Source organism: Lactuca virosa, chromosome 4 (genome assembly GCF_052849685.1).
Source record: "Lactuca virosa cultivar CGN04683 chromosome 4, Lactuca_virosa_CGN04683_v6, whole genome shotgun sequence".
Taxonomy (NCBI): domain Eukaryota; kingdom Viridiplantae; phylum Streptophyta; class Magnoliopsida; order Asterales; family Asteraceae; genus Lactuca; species Lactuca virosa.
The window spans coordinates 373,425,155-373,443,977 of NC_136429.1; the positions used below are offsets into that span (position 1 = coordinate 373,425,155).

Sequence of the window (18,823 nt, forward strand, 5' to 3'; positions counted from 1 at the left end):
ATTCTAGACCTCTTAATTTGGTCCAAAATAAGCAACACTATTTGTTCATAACAAAAACTTATTTCAATCGACATTATTTATCCATATATCAGTAAATGACAGAAAGAAACACATAAAATAAGTTATATATGAGTTTCTTTTGCATCATGTTCATAAATATTTTTTAAACATCAAGACTACACTTGTGATAAACAAAGAATAGTACTCATTACAAGATTGCAAACAACAATTGTATTGTGATTCTTTATTAAAACATGCTATCAAACACGATTTTCATTCTCTCTCTTTCTAAACAAAAGATACTTCATCTTGATAGCATCCCAAAATGCAGGAATTGCAACATCATTAGCCACTTCTTTGAATGATGGCAAGTAATTTACATCCACAATAACATGATCTCGTGTTTCTTCCTCAATCTGAAATATTAATAACATGCAACAAATTCAACCAAAAGTAGGATTTAACATGATGAATATCATTATCAACTTATCAAATTTTGAAATAAAGATTCAAATACGACCATTGTGCTTCAATTTTCAGCTCAAAATCAGTCAATTTTGCAAATCTTTTTTCGGTTTAGCGTTTAGGGTTCATAGGGTGACTCACAACAACATCAAAGCCAAAGATTGTGAGATCAAGAACACTTCTAAGGTAATTTGCAGCATCAGTAACAAGATCAAGATCAAGATCAAGATCATGTTCTTTCATCTCTGAAGGCTTCTTGTTTCCATCAGTAGGAAGAGATTTTAAACTGTAACAGATGATTATTTAAATCAAATTCTTGAATCAATTTGGATTTTGGAAACAACAATATCATGTAATACCTGTCAAAGAGTAGAGGTTGGAATTGATTGCTTTCAGATAAGTTCTTCAAGATATTGGCATTTGGTGTTGAATTTTTCACTGCATAGAATACCTTTTCCCCCAAAACATAGAATTTGAAAAGAGTTGATGAATGATCCACATATTCCTGTAATTTCAATTCACATAATGCAAGTTAAGATTCTTTTTAACTCATTTAATCAAAAGCTATATATGAATGAGAGTTTCTTTTTGACTTAATAAAGAAAATCAGAGAATACCTTTTACAAAATTTCCTTCATTTATTATTTAGCTTCTATTTTCTCAACTTTATTTTAAGCATTGTTTATCCAGACAACACTTATTAGGAAAAAGGAAACAAGAAAGTGAAAATAGTACAATGCCCCAAAAGGAACCCTAAAAAAAGATAATACCAAATTTACCCCTATCAACCAATAAATTAAATTGCATACCTGCACAATTGCTGGAAGAGGAACATTTAAACCTGGGAAATCAGCAGCTTTAAAGACAATAGCCTGTTGATTAGAATACATTGAAAAAAAAAAAAATTAGAATTTGATAAGATGTTAATTACAGGTTTTACTTGTGTTCATATACATAATGCAATTAGGTGCTTTTTCTTTCCCAATTAAGTCATTTTCTTAATTATTATTTAAAAAAAAAATGATTTTATGCAAAATAGTATATTACCATACTATGGGCATCAGCTACACCACATGCAACTTGAGGTTTTACAATACTTGGTAGACATAATTTAGCATCATGGAGCCTTTTTTCCAATTCAAGATCCTCAAAATTATCAACCTGCAAACATATTCATATTCTCACAAATAAATTAAATATTGAGTGAATCAAATATTTTATATAAAATATTTTATAATGTAGAAAACCTTTAGAAAATAAGGCCCTCTGATATTGCATTGACTTTCTGTTTTAAGTTCAACCAATCCTAATAAGATTTCTTGAATTCTCAATCGATCCACAACTGGAAAAATGTTATCAAATGGATCGATCACACAACAATCTGGAAGTTCACCTATACACCTAAAACGAGGGCAAATTTGTAAAATAGATAAATTGATCTGTATTAGGTAAAAAAGAAACACTCATATATAGCTTATCAGACTTAAGAATTATATATACATATCAAGTTGATTATTTTTATAAGTTTACCTCTGCAATTCCAGCATTCCTGTGGTGTAAATGATCTTACTAGAGGAATTGCTTCTTTCAATTGATGAAATTTCATCGGTTGCTTTATGGATAATAATGTCCACTTTTTTCAATTGTGATAATATAGGGAGATCAAATGTGAGAGGCAAAAATATCAAGCCATTTTGGGTAGGGTTTAGTGGAAATGCACCTCTCTGCAAACAAAAAGATGATATTATTTAGCTTTCAATGTTACAATAAATTTTTTTTATATAATTTTCTCTAAAAAGCCCTTTATTGCATAAACTAGGAAAAGGGTAAAATGGTGTTGCATAAATGCACATTTAAACTTTTATAGTCATTCTTAGTATTTAGAATTAAAAAAAAATGAAAAAAAATCTCACCTTTGCAAAATCTGCTTCACGAGAGGGCTTCATAATATAACCCACAACCACGTTATCCTCACTTGACTATTTGAATGCAAAAGGAAAAAAGGAAAACATAATTATTGATTTTTTTTTAATTCAAAATAATGGAAACAAAGAACAACAATTATATTAACAATCAAAACAAATCCTCTACCAAAGAATTCCTATAGATATCAAAAAAGCACAAGAAATTTGTTATTGAGAAATGTGGAAAGAGACATAAATATTACCTTTTTATTCAACTCACATATTATCATAGGCAACTCTTCTAGTTTCTTTATACAAATCCCGGTTGGATCTTTACTCAAGCCATCACCATCACCATCTAGATCATTTCATTAGTTCAGAAGGGTAAAATGGTCATTTACTCACATTCAGACAGTTCATTAAGTCGAAAAAAGAAAAAGACTTTGTGTTAATATAAGATTAAAGTGAGCTTTCTTCTAAAGTCTAGTTACTTACTTACAACAACATTCATCCAACCAAAATTAGATGCATTTGGAAGAATCCCTTCAAAGTTGTTTAAAACCACGTGCATAATACTCCCACCATTGTTCTCCCAAGCTTGAGAAACCACATTTATAGTGTCATCTATAGAAGATCGATTGTAGATGAATCTCTCAAATGAGAATTCACAAATCAGCTTCTCAAGAAGGCTCACCTACAATAAGAATATGAAACCCACTTATTATATTTCTTACAGAATATGTAAAAGATTCGATTCATGCAAATCATCTTGATACAGTATTACCTTTGCTTCCTGAAGACCTACTGCATAACATATTCCCTGTACAGAAGGAAAGATGAAAGTTAAAATGCAGACAAAAAAAGATGAAATAAGCAAGCTTACACATGAGCTTGGTTGTTGATGTATCCAAGGTTTAAGAGTGGTTTTAAGCAACTCATCATCTGAATTCTCAATCTCAAATCGCAATGATCGATCCATTGAAGTTTACAAATTGATTACATTTTCAGTTTGGGGAATAAATCGTATAAAGATCTTTGTTAACCAAAAGGTGAACTAGAAGAACTGGATTGGGGGGAGTAGCGACTACTCCCTGGTTCGTCACTGTTTCCATGGGTATGAATGTATGAATAAGGAGTAATGGATTCACAAAAGAATCCATGGGTTATCGAGACAATTAGAGGTATTTCCACATTATAATTCAAGCAATCTAAAGGAATAATGTCAGAGAACCTAAAAAGATGAAATTGGTAAAAGAGTACAAGAATTGCATGCACAACAAAAGATCGGAGAAATCAGAGAAACGGAGAAGAGTGGCCGAAGAGAAAGAGTTACCGTCGGAATGTTGGAATGACGAAGCTTGCGAAGTAAATAGTCAGCTCCGGAGCGAAGTGATGCAGTTTCGTTGTCGTTTGAGGTGGAGTCCAAAAGAACAGAGCTGTCCAGCAGAATTCCACGGACACCTCCGCCTCCGCCGCCGCCGCCCATCGGATTTTCTCTCTCACTTATGGATTGTTGTTTTTCTTTCGAAGTGGGTATTATAATTGTATTGATTCTACAAAAAAGTACGACTTTGTTCTGTGTGATTCCATTTCATCGATAAACGCCTGGAATTCATATTATGCATTTCAAAGTTATGAAGTTTAAAATTGGGAAAGAGGTAAGAAGATTGTAAAAAAAAAAGAAAACTATTTAATTTTGTTTACTATAAAAATACCAATGAATTATAGTATTTATACACAAATAAAAATAAATTATTATTTAAAAAGAAAAAACACATTTTCATTATCGGTTATAGCATGTTAATAGCTCAGTTAGGAACACATGAGGTCCACCTTAACTCGGGTTTAATACCAATACCAGACGAATTCTCGCGCGTTGCGCGACGCAGGTTAAAAATATATTGTTAGAATATTGAAAAATATATGTTTATAATGGTTATGTTATTGACCTTGACTTTGACATAATATTTTTACACTAATATATATATATATATATATATATATATATATATATATATATATATATATATATATATAATATCAACTATTTTGAACAATAGTATTCATTGATATCAACCCACATTCCTCATTAATAGAATTAAATATAATTATCTATTTAGTATTATTTTTAACAATTGTTATGATCGATTAATTTTAATTTTTACTCATGCAATTATTTTGTAGTTTTATTAATGATGTTCATTTAAATACAATTTATTTGTAGCTAACGTTATGTAATTTATAATTTGATGTTGTTATCATTTAAAATTATTGTTCATTAATTTTAAACCACTTATTATTATTAATAAGTTAAAGAAGACTTTTAAGAAACAATTAATATAATTATTCAAATATTAAACATTTACTAAATAATAAAGTGATAAGATTGACAATTTGCATTTGAAGAGAGACTTGCATGGATAATATGACATATCCATGATTTTTATAATTTGATTTTATTATTTATAATTATTGTTCGTAAATTTTAAGACCACTTATTATTATTAATAAGTGAAAGAAAACTTATAAAAAACACTTATTATTATACTTAAAATGTTAAACATATACTAAAAGATAAAGTGATAAGATAGACAATTTGCATTTTAAAAGAGACTTACATGGATAATATGGATAATATAACATATTCATGATTTTTAATTAATTATTGCTTTGAAGCAACACAAACGTACAAACATGTATATAATAGTTAATTAAATATTATATATATCACCTTCCATAACATATGATCGATAACATGAATCTAATTTAATTAACATTAAAATTTCAACCACAACATACAATGATATTCTTAAAAGAATACTTAAACCAAGAAAACATATAAAAAAAATAGTATATAACAAAGTTACAAATTAAAAACTTCAACATAATAACATGGCTCGAAAAATGGTCCAAAGCCCTCAAACCAACACAAAAAAATTTAAACTTGTTTTCTTTGTGAATTTTGTATGTGATTTGTATTTGTGTGTCTACTCAAAGAGATTGACCTTTTTATAGTAGACTATCCATTAATTGTTTATTAAATATATTATATAAGTTATAAAACTTTTGAATTGTTAATCATTATTAAGAGACTTTTTAGTGGTATTAATTAAAATAGGAGGTTTCAAATGCATGAGGTGTTTATAAATTTTTGTGGGGGTTTCAAATGCATGTGGTTCATGGAAAAATGTCTCATTTATAAGTATAGTATGATATGATGGGGTGGTAAGTCAGAAGTTCAAATCGTGTAATACCCCTACCTCTGTAAGTACCACATGTGAGGAAATTTTCCGTGGAAATCCCTATGAGGGTCCAAGGAGCTTGAACCAGAGGTGCTCGTTCTAAAATTATGAATATGCTTCCACTGAATCATTTGTTATTTTAAAAAATAAAAAAATAAATAACTGAGTTAGGAAAAATCTCTAAAGAGATTGGGTTTGCCCAAGGAGATCAAACCCGAGGTGCTTGCTGTAAAATTGTGAATATGTTTCCACTGAATTGTTTGTCGTTTTCAAAAAAATAAATAAATAAACCGAGTTAGGAAATTTTTTACGGGAAAAAAACTAACAACATCTCAAATACAAGCATTTGGAAAAACAGTTTATTATTTGAATAACTGAAATATAACTTTCACTCAAAAAACTTTTTAAGAAAAAGATTTTTAAGTTATTCTTTAAGTGGCAAAAAGGCTTTATATAAATATATATGCATCGGAGTAAAAACATTTAAAATTTTTATTTATTTATTTAATTTTTTTATGGATTCGTAGTGAAAAATCTAGTTGACAAATAAGACTTTATAAATAGTTATGTAATTGTGAAAAAGGTCACTCATGCTTTCTTTTAGTAGTTTAACTGTATGAACTATGAAAAAAAAGTAACAAAAATATCATTTTGTAAAATTCAAAGGGGTATCCAGTAATATTATTAACATGACAATTTTTTGTCATGTTTGTCAACATAAAATGTCCACATGACACTGAGGTGGAGCATATATGGACAATTCTATAAAATCATCATCATCATCATCATCATCATCATCATCATCATCATCATCCTGTTGTTTGTAACATTCCAAAAATCATGACAAAAATTTTCATTTTTAAAACCATACAAAAATTCATAAATTATACAAAACATAGTTTCCCAAAAGCCATAATGTAAATCAGAGTATCCCAAAATCACAAGTCAAATAAATATCCAGGATGATGTGCACAATCACGTCTTCGCCTTGCCCCTATCCTCAGATGTACCTGAAACCATAAAATCAAACTGTAAGCCAAAGCTTAGTGAGTTTCCCCCAAAATACCTTACACATTAGCATATAAACAATGCACACAATCAGGCCTATAACACAAGGTTGGACCGCCACCGAGCCTTCAGCTACAAGTTGGACCGCTCCCGAGCCTACATCATAAGTTGGACCGCTCCCTTGGGACTACAGTACCAATTGGACCACCCGTGTATCTTGGCCTTCAACATAAAGCATGATCGCCTCAGCTGTAACGCCCGCAGATTCGGGCTAATCAATTTAGAGATAATAAGCGTTAATAATGACTTTTTGATATAAATAATCTTAACCAAAGTATAGTATATGTCACAAGGATTCCGTACATATAAAGAACGCTGAAATCCGACTTATAACGAAGAAGTTATGACTCGTCGAAATTTTGCGACAAAACCGGCACGGCTCCGCGTATCGTAAAAAGTAAATTTTTGACAAAATACTTTTTAGCCTTAGCGATCTAAATGAAAGTCGTGGTATATGTTAAACCGAGAGCGTGCATATAGAGAACGTCTAAATCTGACTTCATTTAAGGAAGTTAAAGAGTTTATGTGTGAGTGCATAGTCCCTTTTATGAACATGATTTTAATACAAGTATTAATAAAAGTATTAAATATATGTTGAAAGTTTATATGTGAGTTATATGCTTATTATCTAGAAATATGTGTTATATGTATATTTGATGATATACGATATGTGAACCATGCATGGTTCTATGTGTGTTGAGATGTATTTACATGATAATAATAATAGAAGTATTATAAATGAGATGATAAATGTATGTTATTACTTAATACTTTGTATAAAATATTACACTAAATTAGGATAGTGTTGCCGAAACAGAGTTAGTATTGAAAGTTGATTATAAGCATTGTATGCTTGCTTAGTGATGAAATAAGACTTAAAAGAGATGCTTAGTGATCAGAATGGAGAGTAGAAACTCTGTTCGAGGAGACTGATGATTGATGAAGTATGTCCTACGTACATAAGTACTTTCTATGTACCAATTCTTTTTCAAAGCTCTGTGTCTTAGGTGCTGCTTATGTCGGGGTATTATTATGTTCTAGGGTACGAGTCATACTCATACCAGGGTACTATAATATACCAGAAGTACTATCATGTACAAAGTCCTTTTTTTACACTATTATGTGTCGGGGTACGGGAGCGTACGGGAGTACTTTATTAGTATCTCCCCATACTTTTCTTTTAAGGAGCTTTGCGTGTCAGCGTTTCCTTTCACGAAGTAATTAAGGGAACTTCGTAGACTGCCCATTAGAGTGTATCAGTAATAGACCACTACCAGGTATGTATGATGTTGTATTTGTTGGATTAGGTGTCTAAGTCCATAACTATAATTGGTATATACTTGAATTGATAGTAGTATAGTCCTTTTGAGTTGCCTTCAAACCTGGCAATTGAATAGGATAACTTTCAGAGTGAGAATAATGATTTATTAATTTATTACTTGGTTAATAAATTAATTAGAAATCAAGATAAATGATTTATTAATGTATTATGGATATAATATATTAATTAGAAATCATATTTTTTAATTAATATTTAATCAGAAATTAATTTGGAATTAATTTTGGGATTAAAGGAATTAATTGAAACTGCAGGGACTAAAGGTGACAATTTTCAATAGTTGAGCATTGGGAAATTCTAGAACCTCCCTAAAAGGGGGTGAACGAAATCTAGATGCTCCTAGGGTTTCCTTGGGCTCTAAGGGTGCCTTGGATGCCTTAGGGAGGAAGTTAAGGGATTATGGTTATCTTAGATACACCTGCCTTATCCAATACTTTCCTAACACATATATAAACCCTCCTTAGGGTTGGATTTCGTCCATGCACTCCTCAAGAAGGCTTAGAGCCGCCATTCTTCTTCCCTTCTCTCTATCTAAAGTATTCCTTGGTTGCTTGAGTTTATTTGTGAGCCATTAGAGGCACGACACTTGTGGTGCTTGTTACCAAAGGTCTTTCAAGTAAGGAATCAAGATTGTTTACAATGACAATCTTAAAGGTATTTATTTTGATCCCTATGATGTGATTTTTGATTATTATACATAGAACCCAGGGTTTCTTCTTTGTGTTCATTGTTTTCATGTTTAACTAGAGAAAACTTAGATCCAATCAATTTAGGGTTGCATGCACACATATGAATGTTTGTTTTTCTCAAAACCCATTAGTATTGCCGGATAGGGTGAGTCTGGGGGTAAAATACCTCACGATGTCATACCACTGCTAGGCACAATTATCTAGATAACCATCCTGACTTAATTGTCTTGTTGTTTTTACGAACGGAGGTTCGTGATGAAACTTGTTCCATTCCCCTCATTTGATGTAATTATTGATCCTCGTTTGCTGCCAGGGAATTTACGAAACAACGTTGTCAGTTTGTTGTTCATATTGACCCTTTAGGCTAGATCTTGTAAGATCTTTGTATAGGATCTATACGTGGGAATCAACGGGATGGGATAAATTGTTTTAGAGATATGATATATATGTATTAATGATAATAGTTGGATTTGCATATTTGAGATATACATTATTATCACATTGTGGGATTGAATACCCTATGTACTCACCAGGCTTCCCAACCTGACCTACTCGGTTTATTGTATCACAGGTGGCTATATAAAAGATACATTCTGCTGAGTGATTCAAGGAGTATTAGGCCACTAGTTTAATTACTGTAAGGCTTGTAATATTTCGTTATGCTTATGTTTCTTTATTGTCGATGACATCCCAATGTTTTAATATAAATAAAATACATTTCTTCAGAAACACTTTGATAATATCATTATCATGTTTTCTGGGAACAAATTCCGCAATATTATTCTTCAAAAAAGATACTCTGATTTTTAAATAAGCATAAACAAATCAGTCTTTTCTGACCGTGAAAATGGGGATGTCACATCAGCCCATCGAAAACAATAACATGTCGACATATGCAATAATAATCAATAACGAGCAAGTACATGTAGTCATACAAATCTATCAATCTAACATAGAACCAGCGAGTACACGTAATCATACAGATCTACCAGTCTAACATATAACCAGCATAACATCATCCTATATAGCAGGATACGTAACCTAATGAGCCGACATTAGTGCCTTCAACCCACGAGTGCAGTGACGAAAACTCACATCAATGTCCAAAAGATAGTTGCACTGACCACTGCTACAAATATCGGCTCTACAGGTCACCTATACAACAAACAGGGACCAAGCCTCAATCTACAGCTTAAATTACCCCAAATGACCTAAACTCAAACGTGGTCAATGGTCAAAAGTCAAAATCCACAATCTAAGGTTGATCAGGCAGTCGTCACGTCGTGACCATCTATAGGTCACTTTGTGGCCTAATAAGACAAAATAATCGGGTTAAACCATTCTCACGTCGTGAGCTATAAGTTCTCACATCGTGAGAACGCTCTGAAGAATTTTGATGCAATAAGCCCTTAATCCTTTCAGACAAGAAACCAAAACTTCCAAGATGTCTTATTTACTCCAGCACAACATAAAGATCATGGCTTTTTAGACATGCATGTCCCAAACACAAGCTAGGGCACAAAAGGAAAAATGGCACTAGGAGCTCATGCAAGAGCCTTAAAACCTAACCATACTTCAGATCCAAAACATATATCATCAAAGGGAAGATCCATAAAGTTGGCAAATTTATGGACCCCAAGCACTATATCAATCTAGACCTGAAAGATAATGCATAAAAACCTAGATCTAAGCTTATGAGCTATACAAATAGTTATTAAATCATTAGCAGCGCATAAAAACATTCCTTCATAAAACACTAGAGATCCATGAAAACATTCGTCTGGAGGACTACTTCAGTCCTTCCCATAACCCTGTGGTTGGACCTCTCCCTAACACACTAGTGTATGTGTAAGTCCCCAAAATCGCTTGACGTATCAATCCAATCCACTTGATGGTGCGGAATCCCAATCAAGTGGATGATGCAAGATAGAATGGAGAAGAAGAAGAAGATGAACTTGATGAATCTTCAATGTATTCAATGATTTGAATGATGAACAATACACAAGATCCAAAAACACACACAAGTTCTCTCTCACTTTCTCTCTCTAGAACATGCTCCTCCACTAATGGCTTCCCTTGTTACAATATGGCCAACCCCTACACTCCTCACCCTTACTTCTATATATAGGTATGGACTAAAAGTACAAAGCCCAAACTGAAAACCCAATTGCTTGACCGAAAACACATGAGTTTTCGGTCCAAGCTACAACAAAACCCAAGACGGTTTTCGATCCTAGACTGAAAACAATAAATGCTTAGAAAAGCAAAGTATAAACCAAATTTTAGAACCAACAGTATGCAACTTCCTTCCATAGATAAGTTCAAAAGGCGATGCACCAATACTAGAATGGTAACTGTTGTTGTAAGAAAACTCAGCTAGGGGGAGGTAGGAGTCCCAACTCCCACCGAAATCGATGACACAAGCACTCAACATATCTTTGAGCGTCTGAATGGTCCACTCACTTTGTCCATCAGTCTGAGGGTGATACGCAGTGATGAAATTGTTGGATTAATGTCTAAGTCCATAACTATATTTGGTATGTACTTGACCCGACCCGGCATGGTCCATTTGGGTTGCACTTCACCGACACAATTTATATGGATAGTCTTTTGAGAATAGTATATTTATGATTTATATTAATATATTATAAGTTCTAATATATTAATATGGAATCATATTATTTAATTAGTATTGATCAAGAATTAATTTAGAATTAATTAAGTGATCAAAAAGAACTAATTAAATATGGACTCTTATATATATGGAATGAGCCAAGTTCATTTAGTTTGGGCTAAGCTTTCATGGATGGTCCATGGAGCTTTTAACCCATGGATCCTATGTAAATGAAAGGTCATGGGTATTAGGGTTTACATGGATGTAACCCTAATCCTCCATAATATATAAAGGCGTCCTTGGCTCACAAAATGAGCACAAGTGTGTGAAAATAAGAGTGGGCCGATTTTAGTGTGCATACATATTCTCTCAAGTTCTTCCAAGGTGTTTTGGTGATTTGTGATTCCATTTGAGGCTTCCACACTATTGGGGCTAAGCTCTTAAAGCTTGAAGACATCAAGCTACATCAAAAGGTATGTCATCTAACTAGAACTTTGTAGTATAGGTGCTTCATAATATGCTAGTTAGGATGAAACCTTGGAATAGTTAATATTTGCATGTATAATAGAGAAAACATAGATCCAAGGTTTATAGGGTTGCATGTACACCATAGGAGTGTTAGAATGCTCAAAACCCAACAGTGGTATCAGAGCCATGGGTTGTTTTCTGTTAGATTGATGCAAATGTTTTATTTTCAAGTGGAAAAAAAGGAAAAAAAAACATGACGTTTGTCAAATTTTAAGATAATTACTTGTTTTGTGAAAAACGAATTATTTGTAAAATTTAAATCATTTGTTATATGAGTTGAATTAGGTCAAATTTAGTAAAAGATAAAATGATATGATTATTTTATTAGTTTTAAAAGTTTGATCTAAATGTTTTAAGGAGTTACATATTTTGTCATAAAATTTTGGAGCTCAAAAGTTTTTTTAAAGTTGTGATCTTAAGGGTTTTTGGAATTTCCATAAGTTATGGATATGAAAGTTTTTTTTAAAAAAAAATTTGATTCAAAGTTTTTATGGAGTTACAAAATTTGGTGTTAATGTTTTAAAGAATTCCATAACTTGTTCTTAAGTTATGGAACATGGAAAGTTTCATCATAAAACACCATTAATTCCATAAGTTATGGAATCCAAAGGTTTTCAAGAATTACAAAACTTGCCCTCAAGTTTTGGAATTTGAGAAAAGTTTTTTATGAAAAAAAGAATTGAATTCTAAAACTCTTGGGTTCATAACTTAAACAATTAATTAAATGGTTTTAATTTTGAGTTTAATAATTGGAATTATGATGTTTTGTTGAATAGTTCAAATTAACTCTTATGGACTTTATTAATAGTTAATTAAAGCGTTTAATTAAAAGAGTATTATTAATCCATAAATATGTGGTTTGAGTTTAATTAAATTAAAAGTCTAGTTTAATTAATAGATTAAACCACCAAGTATTTTAAATGTCTAAAATACACCCTTATACTATTATAATATTAAAAGTTTAATATATTATATGTATAAGAGCAAGTCGTCTTACAATTAGTAGGCCTCATTCACGAAGCAGGTCTATAAGGGGGGTATAAGGTTACTGCCTATAAAATGGCAGTTTAATGGGTGTCAACTCTCACTCACCGCTTCCTTGACCGGTGGAGGGTCGTTAGCCGAATAGGTAGGACAATGAGTATAATTCTCCCTTCATTATAAGTATAATGATAAATACTAAGTAACTAAACACTTATAAATTCCCAATCTTAGTTACTTAGGAAAATGTGAATAAGGTGCTAATCCATGAAATTACACTTTGCACTTTGTTTAAGCTGTTAGTGGAGCGTGTGTGGTTAACCGGCACACTAACCTGGACTTAACAAGGTAGGAAAAGGGTAACTTAATGTTTATCATAATATCGTTGGAGCGTGTGTGGTTAACCGGCACATCGATTGAGGGGTAAATATTAAGGGTACCATGTATATTTGCATGGTTACTTCACACCTTGTTTTGTGATCCTCGGCATCCCAGTCACAAAACCTGAAGGGCACACTCGAGATTGAAACATGCCATTGAAAAGTTCAATGAATCTCAAAAGAATCTAGGAGTTTCAAAACCAATTAAAACCTAATAATACATTTCGTTTATCTTGGTGGAAATTGGTGAATCGTCATTCACCTACCTTCAAATATTTTATAGCTTGGATTACGGCATCCCTCTTCCAAGTTATAAAATAGTTTGTTGGGTCCTAGCCTTAATATATCATATTGGGTGTTATATTAAGGACTTAAATCAACTTTACGTGAATTTCTCCCATTGTTGATGTCTGGTTTAGACAACAATGATCTTCCCAAACCAAGCTTTCCTAATGAATATGACTTCCCGAGTTTGGCTCATGGAAGTCATACTTCTTTTCCTCCACCTCCTCCAATTATTCTCCCTAACCCACAAGTTCAAGGTCACCCAAGCCCTAATGGCAAGCAAGGTCTATGTGTGATCACATCTTAGAGATGAAGTCACATATTGACAAGCCATGAGAGTTGGGTGTCAAAGTCTTGAGAAAGTTGGATGTTCAATCACTTTCTAAGTCACATAGTGAGTTCCTTTGGGACTACTATGAAATAGACTATGACATGAACCTTAATGATCATATCTATTTGCTTGGTGCTGCTGAATCAACAATGATTTGGAACGATAGTAAAGCAAATTTGATTAGAAGATCAAATTCCCAAAAACTTTATGGACAGTGACAATGGTGACACTGGAAATCCAGAAAAAGCATTCTCTTCCCAATGGAAAGGGATTGGCCATAGTCAACCTGGTTGACCAAATGGTAAAGAGAAAGGCTAAGTCTGAGATAGTCCCATTACCAAAGGGTCCATATGTTTATTTTGCCAAAGGAAGGGGCGTTGATTGCAAAGCTGCCAAATTTACCTAAGGATGTTAAAGTCAATAAGTTTGACTCTACATCAGGTAGAGCCCATTATCTAACTCTGTTAAGTTCTATTATGAGATCCTCATTACATGATGTGACTGGGTCACATGTTGATGTTTTAAGAATCAAAGAATAGAGAGAAATCTTAAAGGAAGTATATGCTGATTCTGATCGCGAAGGTGGATTTCGATCGCATCAGAATTTTGAGCAGTTGCTTAAGAAGTTATGATATATTGCTAAGGAATAGATAACAATAATTTTCCATGTGGATTGTAAGGATAAGTTTTTCCGCAAAGTTTTAAAATAAAAGAAAATTGTTTAATTTTATTTATTTGAAGTATCCTTACAATGGCATTTGTGGAAAATTGTTGCTTATATGATTCCACTGACAGCAATATTGGAAAATGGATTTGATTCTGTCATTTGTGGTAGTGTCTGAATTTACCAAATCAGGAAAGTTCCTCATCACCCAAGTTTCAATTGGACCGAAACTTGGAATCATGCAAGTTGAATAGTATGATGAATGAGAACTTTCTAGCATTGGAAAATCAAGACTAATTACTTGTTCACATGGATGTGTGAGTCAAGTGAAGGACTAAAGGGATCGAGTACACATTCTTGTGCACTGGTCATGTCCACCACAAAGCTCGTTAAGACTATTTGATTTACTAAAGTTTAGTAAATATGGTTATACTTACAAGTTTAAGTATAATTCTGAAACATTGGAAAAGTCTCAATGTATGGCAGAACGAATGGGAAGAATCAAATTAGGCAGAAAGATAAAAGTTTCTCAAATCTGAAAAGATGGGAGAGTACTTTAGTATCATGTTTGTGATCATCTTAATGATTTAGAAATCATATCACAATTAGTTCTCTAAAGGTCATCTTAGTGCATTCTTATGACTAAGAAGAGGAGTCATGAATTGTTGAAATGGTTAGATCAGGAAGATGAGTCATACTTCGTTCCAAAACAATTCTTAGAGTCATACTCCAAGATTGTAACTTGAGTGACATATCTTAAAGAAAGGTTTAAAACACTTGTCAAATGTAAGAGTAAAAGTGTCCTACTCTTGTACATTTGAAATTGGTAAGTTGTGATGTTTTGGATAAAACAAAGACCAACTAAGGCCAATTGTGTGAAGTGGTTGTCTTGATAAAGAATCCGCACTATCTCTTGAATATTTGGCAAGATAGTCTTGTATGTCAAGAGGATAGTGGGAGTCTTAAAGATCCTAAAAAGAATTTCAAGAACTAATCAAGAATAAAACCTGAGGTTCTTCACTAGCACACGACTTGAGGTTTATAACCTATCGTGTTGACATATTCTGTGCCCATTCCAGTTAAAGTTGGCTTTGCATAGGAGTTATGAAAGTTCTCAATTGGTTGCATAACAACTTGGAAGCAATGGCAGACCCTGTACTGCCAGGTGGCAAGAAGTTAAGATTGCATAAGTTCAGTCCATATGAGTTTGGATTTGTCATTATCCTTGTCTTGTGACTATGGTTTTGACGATTCACATGGATAAGAACACATACACCATAAAATCTAAGGGTCATAAGGTTTCTCTCCGATTCATGAAAATGATGGTGAGGAAACACTTCCACCAAGTAGATTTGAAGCAGATGGCAAAAGGTCTAAACAATTGAGACTATGATTACGGCATCCCTTTTCATAGTTCTGAAATTGTTTAGACACACATGCATGCTATCTAAGGAAAGGTGTATGATTTTGATAAAGTTTTATCAAAGCATCTCGTATCAGAAATCTGAACTTTGGTAAGAAAGTCAATAAAGTATTGATTTGTAGAAGTCCAACTGATTTCTGAGTACATGTCAAAGCTAGTGGGAGCATAAGTGTTATGCTAATAATCATCATGTTAGTGGGAGCATGATAATAAAAATATTGTATCAAATTTTGAAAACATGGCAAATAAAAATATTGTATCAAAAGACTGGTCTAGAATCATGTCTTTATGTGAGACATCATGAATCGTGTACCATTTGCTTTGGGTACAAGATCGATTGCATGTGCTATAATATTTGTCATTTCTAAATTTTTCCAAATGCCCAGAGGCATTAAGAAGGGAAAAGGTCTAGAATTGGATATGACTAAAATGATTAAGCAATTGTCGAGGACAATCTGAGGTTTACTAAAGATTGGTTGCTCAGGGACAGTTGGAAGTATAATGCTAATTTTGGAAGGACCATATTGACATATTCTGAAAAGAGGCATCTCTTATTCAGAAGTGATAGTCAAAATGAGAATATGGAGTTGTCTCCATAGGTGGAAGTTATCTGTGTAAGATTAGAAAACTTAATGCAAGAAGCATGTACAAAGCAATGTACTTTGAATATGAGACTTAGTTTCCATGGAGTTGATCTCCATTGGAATACCTTATAATGACTGTTGACAAGTCTTTGTGACTTTGTACATATTCATTACAGGAGGGTCAGTGCATATAAGTTTAAAATCTAAACAGATTTCAATAAATGATAGGAATTTGAAATTCTCACATTTTTTGATAAGGATTTGGGAGTGTGAAATTAGAATCATTGAAATTATGTTCAATTGGTTTATTTCACAAAGTAAGGATCATAGACAAACATAGAGTGCATACTTGGTGTATGGCAAAGCTATTGTTTAGAAAAACATAGTGTACATGCTTGGAGCATGGGACAACTAGTGTTTTTAATTCAGGTATAAAGTTGATAAAACCGAAACAATGAAATAATGAGTAATCAGTATGGTGATAAATAAAAGTGGTCTATTTATATTCATAGGGTTTGATACCATATTTGATTCATTTATTCTTGTGTTTCATTTTGCATGTTTTGACTTCCAGAATAAACTAGGTCATTCTTCCTGAATGACTAAGTTATTCAAACTATCCACAGTCGGTCATATGTTGGAAGTAGATATGTATCAAGACTGTCATGGGTTGGTTTGTAGAGGTCCAAGTTGGTGGACAAAGTGGTGCTACAACACTCATGAGTGCTCATAAGTTCTGAGTATTGGATTCAACCCGTGCTCATTTGAATCACTTCATGGATTTTATCACGAGTGATCATGAGACGATAATATCTTATATTCTTCAAACCTAGAGATATGAGTTGTTACTATTAGTTGGTTATACATTGATTGCACGAAAACGCATTTGGTAACTCGATGTTATAAAACGTGCCTTTGTGTATGATTCAACAAGTAGTAGAACAAGCCATATGAGTCAAAGTTTATCCATTCCTTTTACCTTCAGGATAAAAGCGATATCTATGGGCCCCTCGATGATTTAGCGATGACACATGTGAGTGCTTGGCCAAGCCAGGACTGATTTGATTTGTTCAATCAGTCAGTCATCATAAATCAAAAATCGGGAAACAACAAATGGACAGAGAGAATGATTATAATCCATGTCTCAGTCCATATGATATCTAGAATGGAGGAATATATGATCCCTTATCTAATGGACAGGTCATTAACAAGGTCAGAGTTCGACAGCGGCTTTAAGAGCTACGATTGCCAGTTAGGTTTTGAAGTTATACTCAATAATAGTTTTAGACTTATCCAAGTGGGAGACTGTTGGATTAATGTCTAAGTCCATAACTATATTTGGTATGTACTTGACCCGACCCGACATGGTCCATTTGGGTTGCACTTCACCGGCACAATTTATATGGATAGTCTTTTGAGAATAGTATATTTATGATTTATATTAATATATTATAAGTTCTAATATATTAATATGGAATCATATTATTTAATTAGTATTGATCAAGAATTAATTTAGAATTAATTAAGTGATCAAAAAGAACTAATTAAATATGGACTCTTATATATATGGAATGGGCCAAGTTCATTTAGGTTGGGCTAAGCTTTCATGGATGGTCCATGGAGCTTTTAACCCATGGATCCTATGTAAATGAAAGGTCATGGGTATTAGGGTTTACATGGATGTAACCCTAATCCTCCATAATATATAAAGGGGTCCTTGGCTCACAAAATGAGCACAAGTGTGTGAAAATAAGAGTGGGCCGATTTTAGTGTGCATACATATTCTCTCAAGTTCTTCCAAGGTGTTTTGGTGATTTGTGATTCCATTTGAGGCTTCCACACTATTGGGGCTAAGCTCTTAAAGCTTGAAGACATCAAGCTACATCAAAAGGTATGTCATCTAACTAGAACTTTGTAGTATAGGTGCTTCATAATATGCTAGTTAGGATGAAACTTTGGAATAGTTAATATTTGCATGTATAATAGAGAAAACATAGATCCAAGGTTTATAGGGTTGCATGTACACCATAGGAGTGTTAGAATGCTTAAAACCCAACAGAAATGCAACCTCGTGCCCAGCTCCTCAGGAAACTTTTGCCAAAACCGAGAAGTAAACCAAAAATTACGGTTAGAGACAATAGAAACCAACACACCGTGGAGAGCAAAGATCTCGCACACATACACATCGGCCAATTTCTCGACCGAAGAGCTCTCCCGAATGGCAAGAAAATGGGCAATCTTGGTCAAACAGTCGACAACAACACAAATCACATCAAATCCTTTTGCCGTCCTCGACAACTTGGTGATGAAATCCATAGTGATCTAC

At 33.0% G+C, this 18,823-nt stretch overlaps 1 protein-coding gene across 1 annotated transcript; it reads right to left on the bottom strand.

The window, feature by feature from the left end:
* Positions 1-107: 107 nt before the first annotated feature.
* Positions 108-4,002, bottom strand: ITPK4 (inositol 1,3,4-trisphosphate 5/6-kinase 4). The gene is made up of 12 exons (XM_079045828.1): positions 3,703-4,002; positions 3,154-3,189; positions 2,865-3,063; positions 2,633-2,727; positions 2,379-2,444; positions 1,996-2,189; positions 1,713-1,866; positions 1,513-1,626; positions 1,275-1,337; positions 825-970; positions 607-751; positions 108-416 (listed from the first exon to the last, which is right to left on the bottom strand). The coding sequence occupies exons 1-12, from the start codon at positions 3,853-3,855 to the stop codon at positions 261-263; spliced, it is 1,521 nt and encodes a 506-aa protein (XP_078901954.1). The 5' UTR covers positions 3,856-4,002; the 3' UTR covers positions 108-260.
* Between the last annotated feature and the right edge of the window lie 14,821 nt (positions 4,003-18,823).